The 22308-nt window shown below is 45.3% G+C and overlaps 1 protein-coding gene across 6 annotated transcripts in view; it reads left to right on the forward strand.

The window, feature by feature from the left end:
- The window catches only part of MTMR3 (myotubularin related protein 3), a 74750-nt gene that overhangs the window by 35945 nt on the left and 16497 nt on the right, over positions 1-22308 (forward strand). For all 6 annotated transcript variants that reach the window (XM_062627819.1, XM_062627814.1, XM_062627818.1 and 3 more), the window contains 9 exons: positions 417-492; positions 874-963; positions 2120-2236; positions 7651-7733; positions 10509-10675; positions 12743-12839; positions 14679-14792; positions 20185-20390; positions 20607-20738. In XM_062627819.1, the coding sequence (XP_062483803.1) occupies positions 490-492; positions 874-963; positions 2120-2236; positions 7651-7733; positions 10509-10675; positions 12743-12839; positions 14679-14792; positions 20185-20390; positions 20607-20738 (1009 nt within the window). In that variant the 5' untranslated portion in view covers positions 417-489. The remainder of the gene's footprint in view (positions 1-416; positions 493-873; positions 964-2119; positions 2237-7650; positions 7734-10508; positions 10676-12742; positions 12840-14678; positions 14793-20184; positions 20391-20606; positions 20739-22308) is intronic.

The following is a 22308-nucleotide window of genomic DNA, read 5'->3' on the forward strand; positions in this document are numbered from 1 at the left end:
AGGAGGATCCAACAACCTGTGTTTAGATACCAGAGCAACTGATGCCCCCGATCCCTTTGGTTTGATAACCTGTGTGTGTAACCTGCACATTGCCATGTGCAAAGGACTTGGGAGACAGTGGAGGGTGCTCTGAGCTGCTGAACATGTTTGAATTACAGCAGCAGTAGCATGAGGGCTGCGTGCAGGCAGGTGCCCTCCAGCACCACCTTCTCAGGTGATCCTTCAGAAGGAGCAGACACATTTTGAACCATTCCGTCTCTCAGGAGAGTCACCTTAAATGGATTTTGTCTTCTCATAATTGATGTTTGCTCGCAGCTTTCTGACAGCTAAATCCTCAGGCTTTAAAAGTTAATTTGTATTTATTTGCCAAAAGGAAGTGAATTTAACTTCATCCTTACACTTTTCTGATTTTCTAGATTTTAAGTGAAGAAAGAGCCTCAAAGCATCGTGAGTAAAGACGAGGATTGCTCCTCTGCTCCAGGGCCTGTCATGGTAAGGAAAAGGGCTTTGTGGGGCCTCTTACAGAGCAGAATAGGCTAAAGTTCAAAACACCAGAGAATTAAAGTTTACACATGGGGGGGTTGAATTTTAAGGTAGTGCTGGGCTAGACTGGGCTGATGCCTTTTTTCCTCATACAGTCATAAGGTTTTCTATTATTTATGACTTTCTAATCAGGCTGCAGGAAGGAAACATGTTATAGTATCATATTTAGTTGTTTCAATGCTTGTCTTTGAACGTGGAGTAACTTTAGTAAGTGACTGATACCTGACTTCTCTGCACTTCCTCCCGCTGGAGCCGATAGCTTGCTGTGTGGTGAAGAAGGCAGGCAGCAAGTGGCAGTGCTGCAGTTCACTGTAACGCTTTGTTCCTCAGGATGAAGAGACTCAGCACAGCCTTGAATGCATCCAGGCTAATCAGATTTTTCCCAGGAAGCAGCTGATCCGAGAGGATGAGAACCTTCAGGTAATCGCCACACTGTTCCTTGCTAGTGGGGATCCCAGTGTCTCCCGTTGAGCTGCGTGTTCTCTGGCTTCTCCAGTAGAATTTTCATTCACCATGAGCACAGTAAGAGGAGAAACCCATTTTCTGTTTAAATGCTCATGTGCTGTTGGTAGAGCAGAACTTGGGTGTTCTGGTACTAGAGAATCCTTAGAATGTCTGAAATACAGAGCCAGTACTTGTGTAGGAGTTTCAGTGCTAGGTTTTAGTCCATAGTTTAGGACATAACATGGTTCTTTAAAAAGCCCACGCTAATGTAGTTAGATACTCCCATTGCTTCTTGCCACTGAGAAGCCAAAAGTTTTATGTTACACAAAATGGGTACTTATTGGTTTCTTAGTTTTCCAAAGTTTCTTTTGAAATCATTTTTAGTTACATGCTTTATCCATGTAGACACTCCAATCAACTGAAGTAGTTTGTTTCCTTCAATAGAAACTTTTTACTTGATTTAAGCTAAGTTGGTGTATCCCCAGGTTATTTCCAAGTTGAGCATTGATACTCTTCACCCAGCTCAGCTAAACTGGGCTTAAGTCACATTTCTAATCAAACAGTTGCAGTTTTATGTGCAGTGTGATACAACTGCAGGTTTTCAGCCTAACAGCAGCACATCATGCATTTCCTTATTTGCAGTGAGAGATCCAAAGCGAAAGCTGCGATTTATCTGCTCTGAGCTGGTTACCTGAGCTTGCTTAGGGAATATTGATGACCAGTAGCACAGAAGATTGTTCATCTTGCATGTTTTGCCTACTTTAGGGTGAATTTAGAAACATGAAGGAGATGTCACTCTCTGTTAAGTAAGGAGGAAGAGCATAAGTCAAGGGGTTGGTCTGACTGCTTGCCTAAATGTGAGGAGAGTTTGCTCAGGTTTGTCATAAAGATTCCTGGTTTTCCCTGACCAAGCCCTTCCTGCTCAGGAAAATGAAGAGAAAATGAGGCACCATTTCTGAAAAGGCTGCAGTTAACCTTGTACCAACCTGACCCAAGACTTCCCTTCTTAGCAGTAACAGCCAGGCTCAATTCTCAGCAGTGCTCCTTTTGATTTCATGATGTTGTGTGCTTCCAGAAGGGAAATGGTTTTGGTTAATGCTTTCTAAAAGACTTTTTCCTTCCCCTTCTGAAGGTCCCGTTCATTGAACTGCATGGTGAGAGTACGGAGTACGTAGGACGAGCAGAGGATGCCATCATTGCACTTTCCAATTACAGGCTTCACATCAAATTCAAGGAGTCTGTTGTGAATGTAAGTGTTGTTCGTGGTATTCTGAACTCAACCCAGATGAGAGACTTTGGGATAAAAGCCTGGTGATCCTGCTTTGAAAATCTCTTTATGATGCTCTTTGAAAAAATCTCTTTATGATGCTCAAATATGTATTTAGGCAGCAAAAGATGACTCAGCATCTCTGAAAATCAGGCTTTGTAAGGAAACTTCATGTCACTCAGCTTTATGTTCCCTTTACAGCTGGCTGCATCAGCCTTTTGCTCTCCCTAAGCTCTGTATATACTTAGTAGAGAAACAAAAGGTCTTCCAAAGCGCTGTTTCGAGCACCTAAGCTAGATTCCTTCCTTGCTTGGAGCTTCAGAAGGTGGAAGTAGGTAACTACTGCAGTTACATGTCTGAAGTTGGACAGTATGAATACAGTCATTGATGTGAGACACCTGTGAATTCAACCTCACCTTCACAGGCCTGCACATTTCTTACTCTTAAGTATCCCCTCTTAAATATTGTTACATATCCAGCTACTCATCATCATAGACATGAGTTAAATGGGCGTTGTGTAGTCCTTTGCAGTGGGTTATACTTACCTAGAGCATTTTACTAGTTGAAATGGTCTTTGTGAATGACGCAGAATTTGATAGGGCATCCCACATGGCACACAAATACTTTGTTGGCTGTTTGTAATAAACCCAGTAAAGTAAAATCCAAAGACCCAAAGCATGTTATTCTTTTCCTCCTGATGATAGGTTTTTACCCGTCTCCTTATTTCAGGACAAGTCCTGACCCTGGTTAGTTGCTCACAACTGCCACGTGTCAGCCATAAACCCTGAACCACAGAGTGGTGAGTGAAGTGTAAAACACCAAAGCTGTGTGTTCATCCAGAGCTAGAAAAGCAAGGGAAGCAAAATGAGACTTGACCTGTGTCCAACAACACCTCCATGGCTGAGACACGTGTGACACAGTGGGCTGGAACATCAGGATCTCCTGTGCACCTGAGTTAATTTTTGATGCCATGGCAATCTTAAATTTAAATTGTTCTTTATTGTTTTGTGCCAGAACCAAATGATTAACCTATAAAACTGTTGTTTATTAACTGAAACTCAGTCCTTGCTGGTTTATGTCTCTAATCCTAGAGCTGTGTTATCTGCAGACTTTGAAACGTGCCTGTGTCAGTTACCATCAATCGCTTCTTCAAGTGCCATTTGAGTTCATGGACTGTCAATGTAGCAAGCTGAATAGGGCTGGGCTGGTGGACATCTGTGCAGCATTAAAGTGCTAAAATCCACAATGATGGGGGGTTTTCAGCAGGTAAAGGTATTACTTTTGAATAAGCTGATGGCAAAAAGTCTGTGATGCCAAGAATTGAATTGGAAACTTAAGGGAGTACTATTTTCCCTGCTGACCATGCAAAGGAGCTAATACAAGTAGGTGCATGTGCAGGGGTAGCATAACTGTGCTTTCACTCTCCTCATTCCATACTCCATCCTGGAGTATAACTTAAGACTTTAAAGTTGAGGTTTAGGTGCCAGCACGCAGCAGGATGGCAGCCAGGGCAAAGCTGGGTGCTGGGATGCCTCAAGTGCAGTCAGCCAGATGCATCTCTGTGTTCTGCTGGCAGCAGGGAGAAGGTGTGATATGAGGCACGTGCTTTGTAGGATTCCTTTGCTGCTTTGTGATACAAACATGTTTCTTGAATAATATTCTTTGTGTTCAGGAAAAAGTCCATAAAGGCTTGTCAATATTCCCAGGTTAATCTTGTTTCCTGGACTTTCATAGAATCTTAGAATGGTTTGGGTTGAAGGGACTTCAAAGCTCATCCAATTCCAACCCCCTGCAATGAGCAGGGACATGTTCAGCTACATCAGGTTACCCAGAACCACATCTGCCCTCTCACTGTGCTCTCTGCTCTGAGGTTGTTAGTTCTGCTCCATGTGTCACCATTAACCATCAATCACACAGTGTGTGAGGTTGAGCAGAATACAGCTTATTCTTCCATAACCCATATGACCATCATTAATGCCATAATATGAACTCCACTGGAATCCAAGGCAGACAGGATTTAGAATATCTTTAAGGCTAAAGCATACTTGCAATAATTAGAAACAACGTTTAAATTGTTAAATTTTGGAGTAATAATCACTTTGGTTATTGTTGATCAAAATTATTGGTCGAATGGTGATTTTCTAAGTGAAATCTTCACTAAGTAAGTTTTGATTGAATTCATCTTGACTCTTCCCTACTAGTTTTATATCATAGAATCGTAGAATGGTTTGGGTTGGAAAGGACCTTGCAGCTCCTCCAGCTCCACCCCCTGCCACAGGCAGGGACACCTTCCACTAGAGCAGCTTGCTCCGAGCCCCTGTGTCCAACCTGGCCTTGAGCACTAGAGCTGTTCAGAGAACACCTCTGAGACCTTTTTAAACATGTATAAATGTTCATTAATGTTTGGAGTTGAAGGTTTTCTGAATGATTTTCAGAAGAATCAGTGTCCTGACTCAGTCCAGCCCCACCAATGTCCTTGTCACCTCAGGGGAGAGAGGCACTTCTGTAAGGAGGAGGATTCTTAACACACATCTGTGCTGGAGTACTTGTAAAACAAACTAGTTCCCTGTGTCTGAATGTGGAGCTGTTCTGGCATCTCCTCTTGAAGTAGGTGGAACATTCTCCTGGTAGGAATGGTGCTCCAGAGAAAACAGTGTGCCCATCAGCTACTCACCCCTTAGTAAAGGCAAGTGTGTGGGGGAAATGGAATCCAGTTAAATATGGATTCCTGGCCTTTGGTTTCTTACCTCACTGTTTTCTGTTTCCAGCTCACCAGACTGGCCATGAGAATGGTGCTTGTGAAGCCTCAGTGTGTAGCACAACGCGGCTACATCACTTGCTGCACCTCTGCTTGAATACATTTAAAAGCTGGTAATTCTCACATTGCAACACTGCAGAAAACAGCTGTATGTGTGAATCTTTCCCATGGATAACTTCCTAGATCACAGTATTAACAGGAACATGGTGTTTTAAATGCAAGCCTAAAAGATCCAGTAGACCATGCGTAAATGGGAGGGATTATGACATTCAGAAGTGTTGACTTACATTTATCCATGGGATAAAAGTGCAGACTCAACAGTGGTCTCCCTGTGCACGTGGGCAGGTTGGTTCCCAGGCTGAGCTCTGTGCTTTGCCTTCCCTTCAGTACATCTCAAGCTTGCAGCTGCTGAGGGTTTCTCCCTGGAAGCTAACCGCATGCATGGGAGAGCTCAGATGTTAGTGTACTCCATGATACCATGGAGCTGGGGCCGCCTCTTTCAAATAGCAGGGTTTGGACACAGTGAAAGAAAGTTGTGCTGGTGAGATAAGGGCGACTTTCAGTCTGCAGAGCTTTAGTATGAGCTATCCCTTGCTTGGCCTTCAATGCAAGTGGTTGGTTTGGCATCTTCCTTCCTCAGGTGGCACAGTCGTGGTTCATCTGTGCTGAACAATAGCTTAGTCCTTGTTACGTTCTCAGGTCCTGATGCTCCAGGTGTCACATTGCATGTGTGTTGGTTGTGAAAGCAGAGGGGGAACCTGAATGATTGCCTTCAAGACAAATCCTGAGTGTAGTTAGTTGTAGTTAAAGGCAAATTTTGCTCCAGGCACTCCTTGTAGGAATATGAACAAGATCACACCTGGGGGGATTCGACTCACTCCACCTAGGGGAGTCTCCTTGAGGACCTTCTGAGTTGACCTTGCACCCTCAGTTCTTCTAGATGTTTTACTATACCCTGCTTCAGGACACACCGGACATAGCCTTGGCCTCGTGCTGTTCCAAGTAACCCTTCTATAACACAACCCTGACAGTTTTCAGGCTCTGAACTGGGAAAACAAGAAGACAACAGGCTGAGAGAGCTGGGCTGGGTCAGCCTGGAGAAGAGAAGGCTCCTGAAGGGGAGACCTGAGAGCAGCTCCAGTGCCTAAAGGGGCTGCAGGAAAGCTGGAGAGGGGCTTGGGACAAGGGATGTAGGGACAGGCCAAGGGGAATGGCTTTAACCTGCCAGAGGGGAGACCGAGATGAGCTCTTAAGCAGAAGCTCTTCCCTGTGAGGGTGCTGAGGCGCTGGCACAGGGTGCCCAGAGAAGCTGTGGCTGCCCCATCCCTGGCAGTGTTCAAGGCCAGGTTGGACACAGGGGCTTGGAGCAAGCTGCTCCAGTGGAAGGGGTCCCTGGATGCTGCAGGAACGCAGTGCTCTGGGCCTGTCTGTAATGTGTATGCTTGTCCTGGCGTAACCACGCGTGTGCGTTCTTGTCAAAGCTAAAATGATTGCTCTGCACTGCTTTATCCTGATAGCCATGATTAGATGGGGAAGTGCCTGCAGATAGAATTGATGGCTCTGTCAAGAGCAGGCTCACTGTGCTGCTGTCCGGCTGCCCACGTGCATCAGCCCCAGGAAGCTAACAAGGCAAATGGAAGTTGTCAGTGGGAAGAATGGGGAGTGGAGGCAGGTAATTTCACAGAGTTTTACTGGGGGAAGAATAATGACCAGGAAGGAGATTGAAAATGCAAGAGGATCAGAGGACAGATATTTATGAAAGGAAAATTAAGAAGATGGATATGAATGTTCTCCTGAAGAGAAACAGGCAGATGCTGAGGCAATGGATGCTGAGCTGCTGGTAGGCTGTCACAGGGAGAAAGAATGGCTGTAGTGCAGAGGGCAGATCGAAAGGGCACAGAGCAAAGAGTGACTTTGAAAGAAGGAAATTAAAAATAATGCAGGGGTAGAAGAATCCTTGGTCTGTCATTACAGAGCTGGGAGGAGGGAGTGGGGGAAGGACTGCTTAAATGAAGATGGACATGGGAAAAACTGCTATAAAAGAGGGTTTGGTGGGAGAGTATTAACAGGCAAAGCAGCATTTGACTGAAAAGCAAGTGTGCTAGAGTCTGAACGTGGGCGGTTGGGCAGAGGTGCCTCACTGGCCATGGGAGGCAGCAGTGGGTCTAAATAGTTCACTGAGTGTCCTTGAGGCTGTGCACTTGGGAGGAAAGAATAGATGGTTCTCTTCCAGTCCCTTAATAGACAACACTGCCACAACTTGTCCTGTCCCTTCCTACCTTTGTAAAGCTAACAGCTAAAATGATATTCCTAAGATCCCAAATTCAGACCTACAAGAGAGAAGAATGCTTTCATGAGAAGAGCTTGTGGGTCTCTGTGATTTCGCATTTGTCACCAGTGCTGCAGCCCTCTCAGTTGTTTTGACATGATCCCTTATGGGGTTTGGATCATACAGCAGTGGAACTGAAGCTGCTGCTACGTGGTACCGAGCTGCTGAAGTAGTTCCCCTTCATTTTCTTTGGTTTTCTCTCTCTTTTTCAGGGCCCATATAATCCTGTAATAAATCCTTGTGAGACATGCAAAGGAATTACAGTGTTAGTGTGTTTGAACTAAAATTGTATCATCTTTTTAATTGCAGGTTCCATTGCAGCTTATAGAAAGTGTTGAGTGCCGTGATATATTTCAACTTCATCTGACTTGCAAAGACTGCAAGGTTATAAGGTAGGAAGAGGCTGTGTGTTGGATGGGGATACCTCTGCTTTCCGTGTGCTGCAGAGAGCTCTGCTGCTTTCAGGAAGGGTTATTTTCTTATTTTTGCACTTGCTTGCCCTCAGAAGATGTTCTTTGGTCTGATTTTGCATGTGATGGGTGGGCATTTGTGTGAGGAAGATGGGAGCAAGGCTTTCTGCCTCTCTGCTTGCTGAGAGACACGGCAGCAATATCTGAGCCCAAGTGGCTCATCTTGATTTTATTCTGAAGTGAATTTCATTTGCACTGCATTTTCCCTGCCTTACAATCAGGTATGACATATTGCTTCAGTCAGGTGCAAGATACTGGATAAAACCACTGAAACACACCCTTGAAGTGGGTAGTGGAGATGTGGGGCTTGCAGGGTTAAGGTGTGGGCTTCGTGCTCTTTGAGGTGAAACCTTCAGTCTGGGTGGCATCAGCCACTGGTGTTCCTAAAGGCTGTGAGGACACAGTTGCTGTCCTTAAGACACAGCAGCCTGGTGGAAAAGCAAGTGAGGGGATGAGGTGAAGCGAGGTCTGCAGCCTGCTCTAACCCAGTGGGCAGCATCAGGTGGAAGGGAGGGTTTCTCTGTGCCTGTCCTTCAGCAGACCTCAGAGTCCAAGCCAGGAGCCTCTGAGCTACAGCTATTTCCTACTTCCCTGCTGCAGGAATTAATTTGGATCTATGAACTTTAATTAAGAAGAAAGGAACATTTCTTTTTGATGAAATGTTTGCTGGCAGCACCTTTTGTATAATGAGCTGAGCCCCAGTCAGAGCTGAGCACTTGGAATGTTTAACAGAGCAGCTGCTTCCTATTTTCCTGAGGACTGATTTTCGGTTAGAAGTAATATTTATTTTAATTTCAATTAAATATTTAACTTCCTCTCAACTTGTAGCTCTTGACATTGGAAGATGTCCTTCCTCTCACAGTAGTTTAATGTTTCTCCTCGATTGTAGAGTGAATACAGATTATTTGTATTTATGCCTTTCCTCATCAATTTCCCTGCAAAATTGCATCTCTGAGCATCAGTACTCTGTGACACTGGCTGCAGGAACACAATGGAGTATGAGGTTGAGACACCAGATTCAGACCATGCTCATGTTCTTCCTAATACAATAGGTTGTGCTTTGAACACTAGAGCTCAAGTGAAGATAGTACTTGCTGTTTGCAACACTAACTTCAAAAGGATTCAGAAAGAAAATGGGGTCTCTAGGCTGAGTTGTATCTTGTCTGACTGGATAGTTAATGCAGAATTGCCACTCTAAGCTAGTAGTCTGGCTGGCTTTCCAGTCAGGATGGGAAATGAACACCTCCAGGTTCCTTGCAGGTATTAAGGCACGTTTCATGAGCTGATCATGGCTTTTGCCTTCCACTGACTGACTTGTGGGGTCTTAAACCCTGCCCTTGGAGAATACAGATGCTGTTGTTAGCCATGAATGCAGCAGAACACAGACCAAGCTGAATGTAAATGCTTGGAATGTTTTATAACTACAAAATGTTGAAGAAATCTGTCAGAGCAAAATAGATCACTGGTGTTATTCCCACCTCTTATTCTAAAGGGTGCAGGAGTCCTGTTTGAAAAGACAAACTAATGAATTGTAATACACTGCTTTGAAGATTGGTTTCTGCTGTGCAGGGGTTGTTAGTGGTCTGTAACATCAGGCAAAGCTCAGTTTCAAAGACATTGTGCTTCCCACCAAGGCTAGGAAGAGAATCTTCACCTATGAGATAGGGGAATAATGTACGATTTCAGGTATCAGAGATTGTCCTCATTCTTAAATCAAGTATAACAATCATATGGGTATTTCTCCTATGTCTGATGAAACCCATGTTCTTGCTTATAGGTGGTGATGCATGGATTAGAACATAAACATATGTGATAGTTGCATGGGTTCCCACCTGAGACCAGCAGTCAGTGTGCCACTGTAGCACATCTCTGTCTTTGGTGGTGTGGACACTGCAGACAGAACCTGGTGATAGTGTCCTTGGTTTGATAGTAATCATATGGATAAACATCTCCCCCTTCATGACTAGGAGGGTGTTGACTGTTTTGACTTCCTAAGTGTGTATTTCTTCACTAATATCCAAAGTTTAATTTTTGCTACCTATTAGAATGTATGAAGGAGCAGCACTAAGTTACCAGTAAGGTACTTGCTCTGGGTTTTTGCTTTCATAGTATCATAGAACTGTTTGAGTTGGGAAAGACCTTAACATCATCCAGCTCCAACCCCTGCCACAGGCAGGGACCCCTTCCACTGGAGCAGCTTGCTCCAAGCCCCTGTGTCCAACCTGGCCTTGAACACTGCCAGGGATGGGGCAGCCACAGCTTCTCTGGGCACCCTGTGCCAGTGCCTCAGCACCCTCACAGGGAAGAGCTTCCTTATATCTAACCTAAATCTCCCTGGTTTCAGTCTGAACCCATCACCCTTTGTCCTGTCACTGCAGTCCCTGATGAAGAGTCCCTCTCCAGAATCCTTGTAGCCTCCTTCAGCCCCTGGAAGCTGCTCTGAGGTCTCCACACAGCTTCTCTTCTCCAGGCTGAACAGCCCCAATGCTCTCAGCCTGGCTCTGTACAAGAGGAGCTGCAGCCCCTGCTCATCCTCGTGGCCTCCTCTGGCCTTGCTCCAGCAGCTCCATGTCCTTCTTATGCTGCGGACACCAGAGCTGCACACAGTGCTGCAAGTGGGGATGTTTGGTCTCTCATTGCCTGGTGATTCCATGATTTCACTGCAGGTTCACAGGTAACTCTTTGTCTCTGGGGCAGGTGTCAGTTCTCTACTTTTGAGCAGTGTCAAGATTGGCTCAAGCGACTGAACAATGCCATCCGCCCTCCTTCCAAGATAGAGGACCTCTTCTCCTTTGCCTACCACGCGTGGTGCATGGAGGTGTATGCCAGTGAGAAGGAGCAGCACGGGGACTTGTGCCGGCCAGGTATGGGTAACACTTTGGGATCACCACAGATGCATTAAGTAGAACTGCCTGTTCTGAAATCTAGAACCTCCAAACCAGTTACAGACAGGTTCAGTCAGTGCTGTTGTCAGCTGAACCTGGACACCTTCACCTTTGTATATAAGTTCTTGCTTTTCTTCACTAGCTGGTGGCTATACTGTATGTATATTATATAGGTGTAGTGCACCTAGGGTGTCCTGCAGTGTCTTGCATGTCTGCTGCACAGCCTGAGTTTGGTTCTGTCTGAACAAAGGAGAAATTAGCTCCCACCATAGCTACTCTAAGATCAGCATACAAAGCAGTACCTGAATATCACAAGGAAATTATTGGGGTGGATTTGCTTTAGTCAGTCATGGAGCCATCCAGCTGTTGTCAGGCAGGGACTCGAGCTGTGGACCTGTTTAAGTAGGTGGCTAGAAGGTGATAGGTTCATGCAGACCTCACATGAGGAGCAGCGAGTTATCAGTGAGCTCCAGTCTAAATGACCTTGCACTAGGAAGGTAGAGCTGACCTGTGGTCCCCATTCTCCATAACATGCATGACTCAGGAGGCAGAGCCATTGCTTTCTTTATGGTACCAGTGCCATGATATAAAGGAAATAAGCGGTGAAGGTCAGTCAGGTCCATAGATTGTACTGCCATGGATGTTCTCCACTTGCACACAGGGTCGTCCTCACATTTTACCTTTCAGAAATCATAAGGAAAGTAATCTCATTGTACACGTTGTCCATAGGGTAAAGCATGTTGGGGTTTGCAGGGTACCATTTTCAGTGTATAATCTGAGCTGTAGGAATGATTAATATTACAGCTTTTCTTTCACAGGTAATTAAGTCCCCAGGTAAGGGTAGGCCGCAGTCTTTATTCTTAATGCACCAATTTCTCTACATTTACTCTAATTGTCCTGTAACATCACATAAAAACTGTTTCAGAGCAGTACATCTTGGAGATAAATACATATCTACATGTATCTCGGGTATTGAAAGGCTTTAAGGGTTTTCTGAAATAGAGAATGGAAAGATGTAATACTTAAAGGATTAATTTCTCAACTGATTTTCCCCCCTGTGGGGTGATGCTCTGCCTCTGAGTTCATGATACAGCAACTGAATGAGACAAGCGATGGACAGACTTGCAGGGTTACTTTATGCTGCTCATGTGCTCGGTGGATTTATCACATTTCTTACTCTGAACCTCTGAGCATTATCCTCTTCTCCATGTTGATTGATACCTTCTGATTCTCTCTGCCTGTCTAAAGAATTGCTCTTTATTGCCGTTGTGTGCTTTTCAGTTGTATCTGGATACTTTTAAAAGTGTCCAGGAAATATATGGAGCTCATTCCAGTTCCTTTAATATATTAAGCCATGAATTTGTGAGGATTTTGTGACTGATACTTGTGACAAACAATGATTTATGCAATTTATCCTCATATCTCCACATGACTGCTGGAAGAATAATGTCCAGTTTGGAGATAGAGAACTGATGTAGGTTCAATTCCAGGGCTAGCATGCAGCCATACAGGAAACCTGAGGCTGGAATTGCATGCTAAATGGAAACGTTCCAGACCACGTTCTACATATTCCCCCATCATGGATCAGTCAGACCAGAGCTTCCCATTCTTCTCATTCATATAAAATTCTTCAGAACTTCAGAAAGGAAAAACTACTGAAGGCATTTTCCCACTATGACTGCTGATGGATTATAGAATCATGGAATAGTTAGGGTTGGAAAGGACCTTAAGGTCTAGTTCCAACCTTTTGCTGATGTGCTTGGCTCTGGGCTGCAGCTCTGTTGTTTCTTACATGAACTTCCAGAAGCTGATCCTTAGACTGCTATTTCAGGACACTTGACCAGGGAGAGCCATGAGCACAAGCAGTGGTTCTCCCACCATGGGTTTCCCAAATAGGGTTGTGAAACACAGATGGCGGTTTTGGACTATTCCTTTCTCTTTTGTGCTATTCATGACTCCAGTGGTGCTTTTCTGTCACTGTTTTGAAAGGTAGAACCCTTACTTCTTATTTTGCATTGATTTTCTCTCTCTGCTTTTGATACCCAGGAGAACATGTAACTTCAAGGTTTAAAAACGAAGTGGAGCGGATGGGGTTTGATATGAACAATGCCTGGAGGATTTCCAACATCAATGAGAAGTACAAGTGAGTTGTGTGGGCTGCTGGTTCACAGCCAAACAGCATCTCAAACCACCAGTTTTGTTATAGCACATTACTGGAACTCCGTCCAAGTTCTGCAGCTCCTAATAAGGGACAATCAGAATGAGGATTTTCTGTTGTTTTATAGAAAAAAGTGTGCTTTTAAAGATTTAATATTTTGTTAGTTGCTCTAGTTTTTTGTAGGCTGAGAAATACTGGATTTTGATGTGCTTGCTGGAGGCCTTCTTAGAGAATAAGTGTTCCCATGGAAGGAGGGGAAGCCTGAAGTGAGCAGAGTGGAGTTTGAACTTTTAAACCCCACATTTTGTTGTCTTTTATTTGCTAACCTATGGAAAATATGTATATTAAAAACCCAAAAGAAGCTGGTTTGGAAGAGCTGAGCTTGTAGATCCTGAAAACAAGAGAAAATACCTTCTGTGGTCTTCAGAGGCCAGGCTGATGTCCTCTCCTCTTGCTGCTGGAGCAGAGGCTGGTGTTCGCCATGCATGGTCACTAGGACAGAGTGTTCTGGCTGATCCCTAATGCAATTCGGAGCAAACCCAGCCATAACACCGTGCTGAAACAGGTTTCCTTGCTCTGTCTCTGCAGGATAATGTATGACTTGCAGCTGGTAGCTGGTGTCACTGCAAGAACAGTGTCTGTCTTGCTCTGAAAATCTAGGAAAGAAAAAATCCCTTATGCATTTAACCCTGAGGACAAGGAAAAAAATCCTTTCTGTGTCCTATGGAAGCAGAATGACACAAACTTCTCTTTTCCTTCTTGTGGCCAGCACTTAAGCAAAGGGCATTTTTTCAGGATAATCAGTGTTTTTTTCTGAATAGAACAGTCTTACACATGTGTTCATCTGCCCTTGTGCAGGAAATGCATTTCCCTAAAGGAATGGACTGGGGATGAACTCATTTATGATTCAGCAATATGGTGCAGTCACTGCTGAGTGCTTGCAGGGTTCTCACTGCCAGTCTTGGCTTTACTAGTTCAGTTGTAGAGGAGGATGTGCATCTAGTAGAAGAAATTTCCATTACCAGTCAAACATGAGCCCTGCACTCTGGTTTCTGCCTTCAGTGGGGGCTGAGGAGCCAGTGTGCAGTTCCCACTTCTGTCTTGAATCCAGTAGCCAGCGTGGCTCTGCCTCTGTGTTTTGTGACCCGAAAATCCATGAGCTAATTCTTTGGCATGCAGAGACCTGGAATTTCTCTTCTATGCTCCAGTTTTGTTTCAGCTGGAGGCAGAAATTGCCTACGTGTGAATTCCCTGAGGAAAATCATAGAATCCCAGCCTGATTTGGGTTGGAAGGGACATTAAAGCTTCTCCAGCTCCAACCCCTCCCATGGGCAGGGACACCTTCCACTAGAGCAGCTTGCTCCAAGCCCCTGTGTCCAACCTGGCCTTGAACACTGCCAGGGATGGGGCAGGCACAGCTTCTCTGGGCACCCTGTGCCAGCGCCTCAGCACCCTCACAGGGAAGAACTTCTGCCTTATATCTAACCTAAATCTCCCTTGTTTGAGTTTGAACCCCTACCCCTTGTCCTCTCACTGCAGTCTCTGATGAAGAGTCCCTTGCCAGCATCCTTGTAGGCCCCCTTCAGGTACTGGAAACTGTAATGTTCAAACCCTGAAATGCCTTGATGCAGCTCAGTGCTCACAGTGCCTTTTGTTACAGGTGAAGGAGGAGGTAGTTGGCATACCATGAAACAGGAATTCACAAACTGGCAGGTTGCTGAGATGAAGGGCTGTCAGGTCGCCCATACTGGTTATTATGTGTTGTCTGGGAAGCGTGTAACTGCTCTGTGTCACTTTAACCCCTTTTCACCACTTCTCTTGCAGGCTCTGTGGTAGTTACCCCCAAGAAATCATTGTTCCTGCCTGGATTACGGATAAGGAGCTAGAGAGTGTGGCAAGCTTTCGGTCCTGGAAGCGTATCCCTGCTGTCGTGTACAGGTGAGGCTCTTGCAGATGGAACAGCTTTCACCAGGCTACAAATGGGGTGTTATAGCAAATAAAAGCTGAAAGAAGCTGCAAGTGGGAATTTTAGCTTGGAAGGAAAGGTGTTCTATGTCCCAGGTGTCCTTCAATGAGCCTGGCAGACTTGAAAATCAAATTTTTCCCATTTATTCAAAGTAAAGAGAGGTCTGGCTTTCATCTTGTTGTATTTGTGCATGTATAACACTATGTGGAGGGGTGCTGCAGGAGAACATCTCAGAGACAATATCCAGGACCTGCTAGGGTAAAGTTGGAGAACCAGACTGGGAAGAGGCAACAAAACCTGGCACAGCCCCCTCTGTGCTGCCTGGTGGAGTGGTCCCCAAGCTGAATCCCCCTGGGCCTCCATCTGTGCTGAGGTCCTGCTGTTCCGCTCCAGAAGGATCCTAGCTGTGTAGAGAGCAGGACCTGGCCACAAAACACAAACAACTTGGAGGGTTTATATCTCAAACAAGGTGACAGGGGACCCTTCACATGAGAAAACATTCAGACCTGCATTTAACTGACAGCAGAGTGGGACCTGTTAGGCCTGTGAGCTCGGGTTCTTTGTCTCCACCTTTGCTACCTATATATGTGTTAGTTTATACCCATTCAAAACCCAGGAAAGTGTGAGGCAGCAGCAGATACTGGCTTTTGTCAAACCATAAATGAGGTGAGGCAGACTTCCTGTGTGTTCATGCTGAGTGGGAATCACAGAATCAGTTAAGTTGAAAAAGACCTTTAAGATCACCAAGCCCAACTGTTCCCCAGCACAGCCAAGGCCACCACTAACCCATGGCCCTGAGGGTCTCATCTGCACAGCTTTTAAATACCTGCAGGGATGGAAACTCCACTACTGGAACAAGCCTTTTTCAGTGCTTGACAGCCTTTGGGTGAAGAAATCTTTCCTAATATGCAATCTAAACCTCTCCTGGCACAACTTGAGCCCATTTCCTCTTGCCCTGTAAGATTTGTATCGTTTAATCCCAAACACACTGTAGGAGCACTCAGCATTTGCATCTCCTGCAGGTCACTCCTAGAGCAAACTCCTCAGCTAAGATGAATTTGAATGTGTTAATGTGAGAATGCAAAGCTGTAAGATGAAGACCTCAACCCAACTGCAGAAATGGCAAACGGCATCTCCGGCTCCTTCGCTTTGGCTCCAGTTCTCAATGGCCAATACTCACACTGCACTAGAAACAAGGACAAATACCAAAGTCATTTAAGGGAGATGTAAAACTCAAATTACAACAGAACGTAGGTGTTAGCTGTATCTACATATTTTAGGTAGTTTTAATCAGTCTTCTCCTTAGACTGAGTCCAGCAGTTCTTCATAACAAAATTGCTTGTCTGAGATCCTGGGTTTTAGCAGCTGCTTTAATGAGAAATACATTTCATCATCTCTGGGTTTGGGTTTTGTTCAGGTATTCTGGAAGCTGTCATTTAATGCCTTGAGCACCTTCCTGGTGTAGTTATCCTCCCATAAATGTTGAAAATCTCTTTAAGAAATCAGAGGACAAAGGGATTAGAAAGATAATGAATGCTGATCATTCCGTTATCTGCCTGTCCATCCATTGCTTCTGCAGAGACAGGAAGGAAAAGCTGCTCTCTGAGTTTGAAGCTAAATTTAGAGAATGGTAAAGCTGACACATTTGTACAGCTTGGGTCGGAGGAGCCAAGGTAGGAGAGTTCAGAGTAGGTCGCAAATGATTATTTACCTAGCTTAAGAATTCTGGTTCTATGAAGGGAGAACAAATCAGCTCATGGCTACAGCCCATTAGCTTTAAATCCCCCTCTTTTCCCCTTCCAAATAATGAAGGGGCCAGCCCTGGGGCCCTTCTGCCTGTGGGTGCTCCATCATCTGCTCAGCTCTGTGAGGGGGGGGGAAGGCTGTCACAGAATCCCAGCCTGGTTTGTGTCGGAAGGGAACTTAAAGCTCCTGCAGCTCCAACCCCTGCCACAGGCAGGGACACCTTCCACTGGAGCAGCTTGCTCCAAGCCCCTGTGTCCAACCTGGCCTTGAACACTGCCAGGGATGGGGCAGCCACAGCTTCTCTGGGCACCCTGTGCCAGCGCCTCAGCACCCTCACAGGGAAGAGCTTCTGCCTCAGAGCTCAGCTCAGTCTCCCCTCTGGCAGGTTAAAGCCATTCCCCTTGGCCTGTCCCTACATCCCTTGTCCCAAGCCCCTCTCCAGCTTTCCTGCAGCCCCTTTAGGCACTGGAGCTGCTCTCAGGTCTCCCCTTCAGGAGCCTTCTCTTCTCCAGGCTGACCCAGCCCAGCTCTCTCTGTCAAATCTGTTCGTTTTGCTTTGCTTCAGGGGGAAAACAGTCACAATGGTTGTCTTACAATTCACCCACTGACTTTCCTCAGGCACTCAGCACTGGGCACTGGGACAGAGCGAGACCAGAGGCAGACACATGGAACAAACCCTCATTGTCTGCTCTCGCAAAGCACTTGAGGAGCTGAGTGGCTGGAGGAAGCATCCAGAGTACTTGGACGAGGTTGGGCTGTCAGGAGTGTTGCTGCTGTTTCATGCTCTGATTTCTAGAAAATCCTCCCAGCAGCTTGTGTAGTTTCTCTGTCTTTACAATTGTTTAAAATCTGGGCACAGAGCTATATGGATAAATCTGGCTGGTAATGGGGCTTTGCAGCTCTTCTGGGTTGGCCCCATAAAATCAATGTTAGGGAGAAGCCTTTGGGGATTTTTTTTTCTCAGGGATTTCCCATCCCTGGCAGTGTTCAAGGCCAGGTTGGACACAGGGGCTCGGAACAAGCTGCTCTAGTAGAACAGGTCCATGCCCATGGCAGGGGCTGGAACTGGAGTTGCTTTAAGGTCCCTTCCAGCCCAAACTAGTCTGGGATTCTGTGATTAGTCTTCCTGGATGCAAGGAGATACAAGGACCTGGTGGATTTATTGTTGTCCTCAAAAGGTTTCTTGAATACAAGGAAGATGAAGCATGTGCAGAGGTTTGCCATTCATCACACAGTTACATAAGGTTCTATAAAGGGCTTTGTAGCTGTATAATGGTGATTTATGCTTTAGTATCTGTACCATAGAACAGTTTGTGTTCGAATGGATCTTCAAAGCTCATCTGGTGCAGCCCCCCTGCTGCATCTTCAGCTACACCAGGTTGCCCAGAACCACATTCAGGCTGGCCTCCTGCCGGAAGGCTGTGTTCTGCGTTGTCTCTAGAGGGTCAGGGAACTTACATTGGAGGGTTTGCTTTAATTCTTTCCAGTCATTCCTTGCTTACTGAGCTCTGAGTGACACCATCTTACCCCCAGCTCTATCTCTGGGGACCTCGGAATCACACTTAAACCATTTGCTGTTTTTCCTTGCTGTAGCCAGGCATGATATGACTCCTCAGAGCTCCAGCTGTAATAGAACTGTTTGCTGGTTCTGTTCATCCCTTGTACCGTTGCGCAGGCTGAGGAGTGCGAGGCCTTCACAGCCAGCACTGAACTCAGCTTTTGGCCTAGTGATTTCTTATTATTTGTGGTATAAATGGGAGGCAAGAACCTTGAGATGAAAATGTAACTCTTGATGAATGTGTGAGAATGATTCCGCAGCAGGTAGTAATGAAATCTGGGAGAACATAGGGAAAAATAAATGAGTTTCTCTGAGTGTTCCAAATAGATTTTGTACACGTGTAACGGTGGTTTATTCTCTTATGTCACTTGTGCAGAAGCATAGCAGGGAGCTTGGTGGCCTTTCAGTGGCTGGCAGGTCCTTTTTGCTGAACTAATTTGATATCAGGAGAGCTGTAAATGGAAGGTTGTTCATTTCAGCACATCCCCATTTCGCTTCTCATGCTGGCCCCTGGTGTCAGCTGCCTTTCCTTCAGTTCAGCTCCTGCAGTGTGTCAGTTGCTTGTGCTCAGGGAAGGAATTTTGTATGGAACCATTACAAAAGAGCTATGAAAAATCCTGCAAATCCCATATCACAGCCTGGTTTGTGACTGTTGGGTTTTGCAACAAGGAGGCTTAACCCGAGGTAAGCGTCGCTGTGAATGCATAGCGGAGGCAGGTGCTGCTGCCTGCTGCTGTACCCCATAGTGGTACTGCAGGGACGGTGCTGCTCAGCTCCTGATGGGCCTTGGCAGCTCTGGCGACAACCCTGCCACCTCCATAAACATCTGTTAGTGTGGTGAGAAGGAGAAAAGTCAGGATTTATAGTTTTATAGGCTTGGGTGGGCTCTGACTGCTCAGGGCTGTCTGGATCTGCTGATCCTGTCTGATTCAGGTACCGCTCCCCATTCTGTGCTGCTGCCCTGTTAGAAGGAACTGAACAAGTCTTGCTTCACAAGAAGCTGAGCTGGCCAGTTTGCTTGCAGGAAGACTCTAAAATTCTTCGCTGCATCATCACATACAGGAACTAGAATTGGCATAGGAAAAAAACGTTCCAAGGGCTGGAGCCAGGCTGAGAGAGCTGGGCTCGGTCAGCCTGGAGAAGAGAGGGCTCCTGAAGGGGAGACCTGAGAGCAGCTCCAGTGCCTAAAGGAGTTGGTGGAAGGTGTCCTTCCCTGTGGCAGGGTTATGGAACTAGATCCACTAGATAGGTATTTGAGCAGCAGCAAATGAAACACTGCCCAAGAAGGATCAGGAAGAGGGATGGAGGAGAGCCACAAGTAGAGGAGATAGATGCAGATGAAAAGGGAATTGCAGAGCCACTCCTAATACCAAGCTTCATAATGAGTAAAGCTGCAGGTGTTCAGCATCCTGAGATGTGAAAGGCTGTTTTCCTTCTAGCTACTGAAACAGTACCCAAGATCCACTGGCTTCATGATACAGTTCAGCAGGGTTCAGCAAGGAATGTTTCTGGTGACTCACTGGTGATGCCTTGGTGTGGACACCATCGATACCCAAAAGCAAGAGTTTGGGTTACCACTAGACATCATCAGACCAGGCATGCCAAATTCTGCCAGTATTTCCTACCAGAATGGCTACATTCTTCAGATTTAATTAGTGGTAGTTTGATTTTTAAGAGATCCCATCAAAAAGTGAATCTCTGGGTTTCCTCCTGTCTTCCAGCCTCAAACTTGGTGTGAGTTCCAGTGTTGGCTGCCTCTTCAGTGCCTCTTCTGCTCTTCTAGAATGTTCTCCAGCTTTCAGTGGCTAACAGTATTGAGCAAGAAAACACTACCCCAGCTTTGACTTTTACCTTCTAGTGACTGCGTGGTCACAGTCAGCGTTTTGCAGGGAAGCTCATGGAATACATCACCACTAGATCACAGGTTGAGGCTTACTGCTGAACAATAGAGCAGTCCCCAACAGGAGTTCAGCTGCTGGAGTACATTTGATTTTTGTGCCCTCTGTGGTTTTCATCCTGATTTAAATTACACAAGTTCTTTTTCTTCTTTCCCTTTTCAGGCACCAGAGCAATGGGGCAGTTATTTCCCGCTGTGGACAGCCAGAGGTCAGTTGGTGGGGCTGGAGGAATGCAGATGATGAACACCTTGTCCAGTCTGTAGCCAAAGCCTGTGCCTCAGACTCAAGGTCCAACAGTAACAAGTTAATGAATGGAAATTGTTCCAGAGATTTCTCCAATGGAGGGGACCTCTCTGATGTGGAATTTGGTGAGTTTGTCACTGCCTCTTTTCTGTAAAGGGCAGAGTTTTATATAAAAGCTCATTGTCTTTCATGTACTGTAACAGATACTCAGGTTTAATCAGGAGTTCTCCAGTTTCTGTGTGTGCAGTGCATATGCACTGTGGGGCTTGAGGGAATACTGTTGTAAGCAATGTCAGGAGTATCCTTTTAGTTACTCATGAGTTGCATATCCTCTTCCCCAGACTCCTCCATCTCTAACGCTTCAGGAGCAGAGAGCTTGGCGATACAGCCTCAGAAGCTTTTGATCTTGGATGCACGATCGTACGCAGCAGCTGTGGCAAACAGAGCCAAAGGTGGTGGCTGTGAGTGCCCAGGTAAGCTGTGTTTCTTTCTTCTCAGCTTTAAGTTAATCACAAGGATTTGCTTGAATAGAACTACACTGTTACACTTCAGTACTGCACATTTAACAGACTGCGTGGATACAGATAATATTCATCCATAGGAAGGTTCTGGATCCTTGCAGCTTTCCCACAGCCCTTCAAAAGGACAGGCTTAGCTGTAAATGAAGTCTCTTTCTCAGAACATAAACCCAGCTGGTAACAGTGTTCAGTAAATGCTGAACTGTGTGGAATATGCTGATGAGCTTTCCCCTGCTGAGTCAAGTACATAAACTAGAGTGAGACAAAGGTGTCCAGTGTGCTGATGTCTAAAAAAATCCCTGAGCAAACTTGTATAAAGGCACTGATTATAGAGAATAATAATATTCTAGAATGGTTGAGCAGAATACAACTTTGCAGCAAGTTTACTGAAGCTGAACCATTTTTCAGCATTTATATCTTAACCCAAAGCAACTGAATTCCTGATTCATCTTGTTTGGAAAGCATTTGCAGTTACCACTTTCTGAGTTCTTTGGCACGTGTAAATTGTTGGTATTCTAAAGAAGGTACTATTTTATGGTCACTGTTGGATATGAATGCAGCCTGTTAGAATTCCATGGCTGGAGAATCTAGGGAAAAATACCAGGCAGAAAAACTATAGATAACAACAGCTGGTTTGACCGTACAAGAAAAGATGCGTTTTTCATTTAACACCTCAAAACTACTAAATCACGGAATCCCAGTCTGATTTGGGTTGGAGGGGACCTTAAAGCTCATCCAGTTACAGCCCCCTTCCATGAGCAGGGACACCTTCCACTAAAGCAGGTTTGGCCCTTGTCCAAAGCCCCTCTCCATGTTTCCTGGAGCCCCTTTAGGCACTGGAGCTGCTCTAAGGTCTCCCCTTCAGGAGCCTTCTCTTCTCCAGGCTGAACAAGTAATTCCTCATCAGAGAGTAAAATTTCAAATCAGAAAAACAAAGTCTCCAGGAAGTTTAATTTTCTTCCTCTCTACTGGAATTTATAGAAGATTCCCCAACAGCTTGTCTCCTTCAATACATCAGACCTGCATTAAGTGCTTCCTTTTTGCTGATAGTTTTCTCCAGGCATTGCCTATTTTGCTTCATTCTCTCTATTAAAACATGTAATTTATGTTGTGCTTTATTTAATATATAATATCATCCAGTAAAAAGACAAAACGATGCTTAAATTGTCTGATGGTGTCGGTCTCTTCTGACTGGAGTTACACAGGCCATCACTAACTGGATGTTCTGGTTGAGGCCAGGATTTGTTGGGCTGATAAAGAGCTGGGAAATCAAATGATATAAAGCATGCTCTTTTAAGAGACCACTGTATTTTCTTGTGCAAGCACTCAATATCCTATATTTCAAATCCATAAATTAGGAGTTAAACACTATTGATGCTTTACAGTCTCTTCGGGTGCTTCTCAGTCTTTTTAAACCACTCTATAATCTGGAGCTTCTATCACTATTCCCATAGGTTTGTACTCTGGCTTTTGTAATGCGAAGTGAAACACTGAAAGTAAATACACAAACACTTTGCTAACTCCT

The sequence above is a fragment of the Pezoporus occidentalis genome, unplaced genomic scaffold, assembly GCF_034315485.1.
Source record: "Pezoporus occidentalis ecotype Australia unplaced genomic scaffold, CSIRO_AGI_Poc_V1 ctg308, whole genome shotgun sequence".
Lineage (NCBI taxonomy): Eukaryota > Metazoa > Chordata > Aves > Psittaciformes > Psittacidae > Pezoporus > Pezoporus occidentalis.